General features: G+C 39.8%; 1 protein-coding gene across 2 annotated transcripts; it reads left to right on the plus strand.

Annotated features, from left to right (window-relative positions):
- Positions 1-2,370: 2,370 nt before the first annotated feature.
- LOC114145504 (uncharacterized) lies at positions 2,371-9,124 on the plus strand. 2 transcript variants are annotated; one of them, XM_028019129.1, is made up of 2 exons: positions 2,371-4,063; positions 7,774-9,124. In XM_028019129.1, the coding sequence occupies exons 1-2, from the start codon at positions 3,398-3,400 to the stop codon at positions 8,287-8,289; spliced, it is 1,182 nt and encodes a 393-aa protein (XP_027874930.1). In that variant the 5' UTR covers positions 2,371-3,397; the 3' UTR covers positions 8,290-9,124. The 2 variants fall into 2 exon arrangements, with proteins under 2 accessions (XP_027874930.1, XP_027874929.1); XM_028019128.1 differs by having other exon boundaries at positions 2,371-4,058; positions 7,745-9,124.
- Positions 9,125-9,614: the final 490 nt, after the last annotated feature.

Consider the following 9,614-nt stretch of genomic DNA (forward strand, 5'->3'; position numbering starts at 1 on the left):
TCAAACATTTAGACAGATTTGTGGACAACATTTGAAAGAAATGGTAATATTGTTTATCTGGAATGAATTTTAGATCTTTGAGTCCATCTCATGAAAAATGGGAGCAAAAACAAAAGTGTTGCATTTATATTTTTGTTGAGTGTACATGCGAGCTACTGGTATAACAACTGAGTTTTGTTGTGTGCTGTTGTGTTCAGCAATTAGCCGGTACCATCCAGTGCTTAGTTTTTTCATTTTCCTGCTGATATCAAGGTGACAACAGATCATATCCAAAACTTAGCCACTAAAGTGAACACACGGTTTGTAGCTGCCGGGTATTTCAAACTTGAGGATATTTAAGATCCATCGTCAGAAATGGGAAGACGGTGGTTAAAAGGGAGCTGTTTGTGCTTCGTTCACTGGAATAATTTGTGGGAGGAAAATAATGTGCTAGGAAATTCACTGCTATGGGAAAAGGCTGAGAACAGAGGCAGCGATTTGGCACAAGGTAAGTCAATGTGTGTTCAGGAATGTGTTTGTGTTACACCGAGTATGAAATTCTCGGTGGCAACTCTTTAGTTTTTGTTTATATTGCAACTATATAAAATACACTTAACATGCAGTTGGAGCGCCCCTTCGTTACCGAGCACGGTAGTTTAATGACAGCTATTTATGAAAATGAATCCATCTTTCTATTCTACCAACACTGAGCAACACGATCCAAACCTCACAGGCCTGTCAAATTAAAGTCCAAAACCTTCACTTTCCAGCCGTAAAAGTATCATTAATTAACTTACCTTTGAAGTTTTAATGAAGCTTGACAGATCCAGTTTAAATCCTTTGTTGTTGTTGGAGCGTTTAAGGACATCTGAATAATTCTATAAGCATCATTAACAGTCCTGCAGCAACGGAGGAGCCATTGCTAACATGCTATTGCCTGCGCACCGGAAGTGTTGTATGTGGCGAAAAAATGTGGAAGTGCTAAAAAGGAAGTCTGTGGCATATAGGCAGGGCCGGCTCAAGCCTCCTTGGGGCCCTAAGCAAAATATGGTTTTGGGGCCCTCTAGTTCTGCTAACATTGTGGACTGACTGCAATCAGCAGTCCGATCATTAGATCATTCACACACCTGCTATAAGCTTATTGCATCTCTGGCAGTGCTGTTTTACATTATATTCTATGCATGTATAATGTAGGATACATTTGTCGACCAGGTGATTTCTCTGCGGCGATTTCCTTAATTTTGGGGGATCGGTCAAAACTTACAAGTGAAGCCCATCTTATCCCCTAATCTTCACCAGCAAAGGTATAAAAATCAGTCTCTGTCCTCTTCTGTTCTGCAGTGAGAGGTGTGACTGACAGACCGGCCCACCAGGTCAGGTCTGCACGTTTACAGTTAACAATATTCACTGTTGCCAACTCAGTGACTTTCTTGCTATATTTTGCAACATTTCAGAAAAAAACAAAAACGGTATCGGCCAAAATCAGCAGGTCAGGCTTTTTAAAGATCGGTAACCAGGAATCGGCCAGAAAACTGCAATCGGTGCAGCTCTACACACATATTTATGACATTCTCTGGTTAAATAAATTTCTCTTAAGTATAACTCCAATAGCTAAATATTTAATTTATACCCAGTGAGCCTTTCTCCCCTGAGAATGTGGATTGCTACCGGACTGATTCTGAGCCTTCAAATGACTTTAACAGGAGTTTCACATAACTTAGTTAATGTAAAAATATTGTTTGTTTTAGCCACAAATGATTATGCTCAGCAGCAAACAACATATCCGAAAATTACAGCATAGAGCAGCTCATCGATGTAGCAGCTATGTAGCCTGACATAAAAACATTTTGCTAGACAATGTCAAACATTGACAAGTTTTAATTATTCTTATCAAATGTTATCAAAGTTCGCGGACGACACAACGGTGGTGGGCCTCATCAGAGACGACAACGACCTGGACTACAGAGAGGAGGTGGAGCAGCTGGTGGACTGGTGCAGAGACAACAGCCTGATCCTGAACGTTGACAAGACGAAGGAGATGATCGTCGACTTCAGGAAGAACAATAAAAAATGACAATAAAGTCAGTCTAAGTCTAAGTCTAAACACGATGTTTTGAAGCCAAAAATACCTCAGAAATATACAGAGCCAAGCAGGAGAATCATTTAAAGTTTAAATTCAGTTTCACACAAACACAAAGATGCTAGCATAAATGCTTGGCTGTTGAACTGGACCGTTCAAGCTAATTTTCTATTAGCAGCTTTACAAATCTTAGACTTAGACTTAGACTGACTTTATTGTCATTTTGCATGCACAGGGTGTATACAGAACGACATTTCGTTGCATACGGCTCAGGACAGTGTTTTGAGCTTCCAATGTTGTGAGGTTACTTGTAACAGTCATTATACTGTTTGGTTCCTAGACATGAGTAGGTATCACCACAAGGGGGCGCCTATTCCCTTTTTCTTTTGTTGTACTATTGTACAGAGTAAGAACTCGTCTTCCATGTGGTGTAGAGGAGATCATCAGTGATGATGAGGTGTAGAGCGGTGAATTATCGTTTCTTTTCTCATGTATGAGACTGTAATGTTAGTACCGTGGAGACCTGGCTTTACATGGACGAAGTGAAAATAAAGTGACAGTGTGGAAAACTTCAACAGTGCGTCCTGCTGTTTTGGGTTAGACTGTTTTGGGCTAACCACCATTGCTAATTCCTTCTCCAACCTCTCACCGCACCGTCACAATTGGCGCCCGAACATATTTTGGACCTTTCCCTCCTGGATACCGATTCAGCTTTGGACTAGAGGTGATTGTTTACAAGTTCCTTGTGGATGTCTGTTTCACGGGGTGGATACAGTTTCTGAGCGGAGTACGTCGCGATCAGTGTTAAAGTTTGCTGGAGGCATTCATTGCCCGCATATCGCTGGACGTCGTGATGAGCTGTCCCCGTTGGATTTATTTCCTGAAAGCTGTGCGTCTGCTAGTCTGCTGAAGAGGAGGATATGTTTAAATGACAAGACCACCGCATATTAACTAAATTAACTCACGATTGCTGAAGGACTGGGTGAGTTTTGTGGATTATTTTTCAGTGGAGCTCAGTCATACGGACTATTTTATGGATTTTGACTTGTTGACCTGCGGAAGCATACGGACAGACTGTGCTGCACAAATAACGCAGCAGTGGCAGCGGAGAGCAAGACACCCCCGTGAGCTCGTTTGTTTCTCTGTTTAAGAAGATATCATATTTTATATTTGGACATTTTCTCGCCTACGAGCCCTGCTGTCAGTGCTGACAAAGAATAAAAGCAAAACGAACTGAACATTAAAGAACACAAACGATTTTGTTCACGGTCCTGAGTGTTTTGGTGTGCATATTGCATTTTTTTTTTGGACTCCACCATAAAGGTTAAAGAAACAAAAATGGCATTTGAACCAGATTTTTCTGTTTTTGACTCTGACATGGATATTGACTCTCTTCAATTTATACCGCCGCATCAGAGAGCTACAGACCTCTGTCAGCAGGTACAAGAATTAAAAGATGATGTCAAGCAGCTGAGGGATGTCCTCCATAACACATTGTCCCTGCAGCAGAAAATGCTGAATCACCTAGATAAGGTTAATTCCTGTGAGTCTAGTGGACCTCCTGCACAACAGTCTCTTGCAGCTCCTGTTGCCACCTCAACGCCATATGCGCCTCCTGTGAATATCAGTGCGAGGCATTCCAATGACACATGTCCTTATCCTGAAACTCAGAGGGACCTGCATAGCTCTTTCCTACAGACTCATTCAGCTGAGCTAACCAACACCTCAAGAGTGATTGCTGCTGCACTACATCACTCCAAGCTGGAACCACCAGTATTCGCTGGGGATGGTGAAGTGCAGGCAGAGGACTGGCTACAGGCTGTGTCAGCATACAAGTCCACTCTGAATTTAACTGATGTCCAGATTCTGAATGAGTTGCCCCATTTTCTCACGAAAGAGCCTAGTAAGTGGTTTAAAGCCCTTCGTTCACACATTAGCTCATGGGTGCACTTCTGCCAACTTTTCCGAACAGTCTTTCTGCCCACTGACAACCAAGAAAGTATTCTCTTGCAGGGGATTTTAATTGTACTCTTATTCCAGAAATAGATAGATCCACAGGGTCAGATCTGACACATAACACCTGTAGAACAACTATACAGATGTTTATGAAAACTCTTAGACTGGTAGACATCTTTAGGGAACTTCAGCAACAAACCAGAGCCTACTCATGTTATTCAGCAACATTTCAGTCTTACTCGCGAATAGATTATTTTTTAATTTCATCAGAACTAATATCAAAAATTCAAAACTGTACGTATGGAAACATAGTGATTTCAGATCATGCTCCATGTTGTCTGAGTTACTGTGATAAGAACCTTACCAGGGATCCCCCTAAATGGCGTTTTCAGCATAAATGGTTGCAGGATGAGGATTTTGTTAAATATATAGGACAACAAATTGATGAGTTCTTTGAGTTTAACACAAATCAAACAACAGCATGCATCAGATGGGAGGCCTTTAAAGCATTTATTAGAGGTCATATTATTAGCTTCACAGGCAATAAGTCCAAGGAGGCCAAAACTAAAAGGCAGCACCTAGAAAATAAAATAAAAAACATTCAGGAGAGGGTTTTTCAAACAAATGATACTGAATTGAAAAAACAGCTGATGATTCTCAGAGCAGAATATGACAAAATGTCCAGTCTTAGAGCTGCATCCAGTCTCTTAAGATTGAAGCAAAATTTTTACGAACAGGGGGACAAGGCTGGAAAACTTCTAGCTTGGCAGATTAAACAGCTTGAAACAACAACCTCGATTACATCAATTGAAACACAGGATAAAACTCTAATAGATCCAAGGGATATTAATAATGCTTTTAAAGATTATTATCAGAAATTATATGACTCTAAAGGACAGTTAGACCAAGTGGAATTAGACAAGTTTTTGGGTAGACTATATATTCCTGTCATTGCAGAAGATTGTAGAGTAGACTTAAATATGGAAATAAATAAAGAGGAATTAGCACAGGCCATTAATGGAATGAAATCTGGTAAGCAACCAGGACCTGATGGTATCCCCATTGACTTTTACAAAAAATTTAGGGACAAATTGCTCTGTCCCCTTCTAGACATGTTCATGGAGTCATTTAAAAATGGCACCTTGCCTCCTTCTTTAAATCAGGCTCTAATTATTCTCCTGCCAAAACCTGGTAAACCTCCCAATAAATGTGAAAACCTGAGACCCATCAGCCTACTTAACTCTGATCTCAAAATCATTTGTAAACTATTGGCATTTCGACTGCAAAAAATCTTACCAGATATTATCAATAAAGATCAAAATGGATTTGTGGTTGGGAGGCAAGGATACCACAATATTAGAAGGGTCCTGAATATTATTTGGTTCAAAAAGAACGCTAAAGACACAGCTCTTCTTTCAGTGGACGCAGAGAAGGCTTTTGATAGGGTTGAATGGCCCTATCTTTTTAACATATTGGAAAGATTGAATTGTGGTAGTAACTTTATTAAATGGGTTAAAATATTATATAATAATCCAACTGCGGAAATAGTATCAAATAAAATATTTTCAAGGGCGATTCAAATCAGGAAGGGTTGTCGTCAGGGATGCCCTCTCTCCCCCTTACTGTTCACACTAGCAATCGAGCCTTTGGCATTAGCTATTCGTCTCCATCCACAAATCTCTGGGATCACCGTGGGTCCCACAGAGCACAAAATATCTCTATTTGCTGATGATGTTATTTTATTTCTAACAGATCTAAAAAATTCAATTCCAGCGGTGATGGAAGTGATCCAGGAATTTGGGAGAGTCTCTGGCTACAAAGTAAATAATACAAAATCCTCTATTCTGGTATTAAATCTAGGTGAAAGGATTAACCCTATCAGTCAGATTAAGCAATTTAAAGTAGTGGAACATTTCACATATTTGGGTGTTCAGATTTTCCCTGAACTACAACAGGTGGTCAAATCCAATTACGAACTCTTAATGAAAACAATAGCTACCTCAATTGACAACTGGACATCTCTGCCTATATCCATATTGGGAAGAGTTAATGTCCTTAAAATGAATATACTTCCAAAGCTATTATACCTCTTTCAAAGCATTCCACTGCCGCCTCCTCCTGAATTATTCAATTGGTTAAAAAAAAGCATTTTGGCTTTTGTGTGGAATAATGGAAGGCCTAGGCTACGCCTCTCGTTGCTTTATTTACCATTTGATAGAGGGGGGTTAAAGTGTCCCAACTTTAAATTTTATTATTGGGCCACTCAGTTAAGGACTATTATGTTCTATTTTACAGATAAAGATAATCCTCACTGGGTAGAAATGGAGTCCCACAATTTAAGTTTAGCTCTTCCATTGTTCATATACTCTGACACATCAAAGAAGTTACAGAAACATATTACAAATCCCATTCTGAAAAACATGATAAAAATTTGGCAGGATGTTAGAAATTACCTTGCGGAGCCAAACGACATATCCCAATTTAGCCCAATATGGGGTAATCAGCTGTTTGCTCCAGGTAGAGCAGATGGAACCTTTAGGCTTTGGGCCCTGCAAGGTTTAAAAACTGTCGGTGACCTTTACCCATCAAATTCTGATATATTTTTGTCATTTGCAGAGCTACAAACCAAATTCAATCTGGATAAAAAACATTACTTCAAATTTCTTCAGATAAGAAGCTTTGTTAAAGCAAATTACAACAATCTTAACAAGCCCCCTCTTACATTACTTGAAAAATTAATGACTCGGAATAAATCAAGGAAGGGCATCATTTCAGATTTTTATGATGTGCTGATCTCTAACTCATTAGAGGACTCAAATAATAAGCTTATAAACTGGAATTTGGACCTATCATCAAATATCAGTGAACAGGATTGGGAAAAGGCTTGCATTAAAATTCACACAATGTCCATAAACAGTCGTCTTAGAATTCTACAATTTAAATGGCTAATGCGTATCTATGTTACACCTGTGCATTTAAATAAATACAATAATAACATCCCAGATCTTTGTGTAAAATGTAATTCTAAAGGGACTCTAATACATTGCATGTGGGAATGCAGACAAATCAAAGCATTTTGGACAGAGGTGAAAGATATAATTGAAAAAATTATCTTAAAGCAAGTTCCACTGGATCCTAAATTGTTCCTGCTAGCTTTATTCCCTGGGGAACATAACTTTAGTAAATCAGAACGCACTTTCATAGATATAAGCTCATTGGCTGCAAAAAAATGTATTGCTTTGACTTGGAAAAATATCAATAGACCTAGTGTCACGCAGTGGTTAAAACAGATGTCGTCTAATTTGCCGCTAGAAAGAATAACATATATTAGGAAATCCAAACGGTATCTTTTTGAGAGGATTTGGGGGCCTTTCATTAATTTTATTAAGGACTTAGACTTGACAGAGGGTTTGTTTGAGTTCTGATTTGCCAGAACCTGTGGTGTGCCATGTTGTATAGATGTGTATAATTATATCTGACCAATTTGTAATCTGTGAGGATACCCCAGTTTTTGAGAAGCTGTGTTCTTTGTTTTGTTTTTTACTTTTTATTATTATTATTATTATTTATTATTATTATTATTATTTTTTGTTTTATTTTATTTCTCTGGGTTGAGTAAAATAATTACTGTCATGTAACAACTACAAAGAGAACCTGTTCAAATAACTACATGCTTGTATTTCCAAAGTGTAAAAACTCAATAAAAATATGTTGGTAAAAAAAAAGAAAGTATTCTCAGAGGCATACTTGACCGTGTCCAGTCAGTTGATGAACCATTACTGACATTTGTAGCTCATATGTTGAGTGAGTTTAATAAGCTAAGTAGCCCACCACCTGAAAAAGAGTGTATCCAATTAATATGTAAACATTCGCTTGAAAAATACAGGGTGGCGCTGTATGGCTCACCTGTGTCTTCTGTGATGGAGTTGCTGCTCAGGGCTCATGAACTGCATGCTGTACTGGGACCTGATAGCCACCAGAACCTTCAAAAAAGACATTGGAAGCAGCAGAGAGCTGAGCCACGCTGTTATAAGTGCTCAAGCCCTGGATATACATCGAAAACGTGTCCTGCCTGTAATCAGGGCCATAGTCAGCAACACATGTCGGCTCGGTTCCATAATGAGATCAGTCCCACTACGTCCTTTGACACGCCTGGAGCTGAAACAGACAATGGAAACTCCAGCCCACCTGTAGACGAAGCACCCCAAAGGCCATTGGGAAACTTCAAAGGGGGGAGGATATTTCGTCGAGGCAATCCTCCCTCCAGACGTTAACTGAGCCTCACCTTTCTGCAAATAAATTCCACATCCTTGGTCATGTGGAGGACAATGAGTCTACTGCTACCTGGAACACTCCCTTTAAAACTAAGCTGAACTTTAATGGAACCTGCACCGAGGCGACTCTGGACACAGGGGCTTCACTTTCGGCTGTACGTGCAGATCTCATTAACGCAAATGGGGTTTGTCCGCAGAAAGTACGTCAGTGGCAGGGGCCGCCAGTGAGCCTAGTGGACAACGCTCCTTGCCTTCCAGAGGGTGTGGCTTGGCTGAGTATCGGCTTTATGAACAAGCGCTTTTATCAACGCTTCGCCATCATCCATAACCTGTCTTCCCCTTTCATATTAGGGATGGATTTTATGATGAGAGCCTCGATAACCATGCATATACCGACAAGGACAGTTTTTATTGATGACAGTACCTGTCCGGCCTTGGATGAAAATGAGGAATACAACCTTGACCTGTTTCCTGTTGAACAGACTCTTATGTCTCTGAACATTTTATCAGACACCATGGAGTCAAAAGTGGCTGAGGCGAGCCTGGAGGAAACGCAAAAATCAGATCTGTATGATCTTCTTTCCCACCACAGCTCCGCTTTTGATGGACACCTTGGACACACTACATTGGCGGAACATGTGATCAATACCGGAACTGACAAGCCCATAAATCTTCCCCCCTATCGCTCATCTCCAACCAAAAAGCGTTTGATTGAGGATCAAGTGCGACAAATGCTGGAAGACAACATAATCGAACCCTCTACCAGTCCATGGCCTGCTCCAGTGGTGATTGTGAATAGACCTGGTTCTGATCCAAGATTCTGTGTGGACTATAGGGTGTTAAGGAAATATGGCTATTTTTGATTGTTTAATATAGTTAAGCTAATGCCATGTGCGTTTAAGTAGATCAACATTCCTATTTGGACAAGCTGATGCAAGGTAAACGATCAGAGATAAACATTCTCCTGGCAAGGCTGTAACTTAGAGCAGCCATAAAACACTATGCTCTTGAAAGGCTTTAAATTAGTAGGCCATAAAGAATATCTTCCCCGGCTCACAGGTCAGAGGTTGGGGGTTTCCCAGGAGCTCAGAGTTGCATCTGGAGTTGATCACAACTTAGGAATTTTGGGAACACTTAAGGTTTAATTTCTGATATACCTTTTTAATATTGGTAGCAATAGTGTGTTAGATTAAAGTATATTACCCAAGCTACAAGTACTAATCTAGTAAATCGAATGTATTTGAAAATGTACTAACTATGACAATATCGGAATCAAAAGAGAATGATTTAAATGTTATGTTTTACAGGTTGAAAAAGACTTCTAT

Source organism: Xiphophorus couchianus, chromosome 5 (genome assembly GCF_001444195.1).
Source record: "Xiphophorus couchianus chromosome 5, X_couchianus-1.0, whole genome shotgun sequence".
Taxonomy (NCBI): domain Eukaryota; kingdom Metazoa; phylum Chordata; class Actinopteri; order Cyprinodontiformes; family Poeciliidae; genus Xiphophorus; species Xiphophorus couchianus.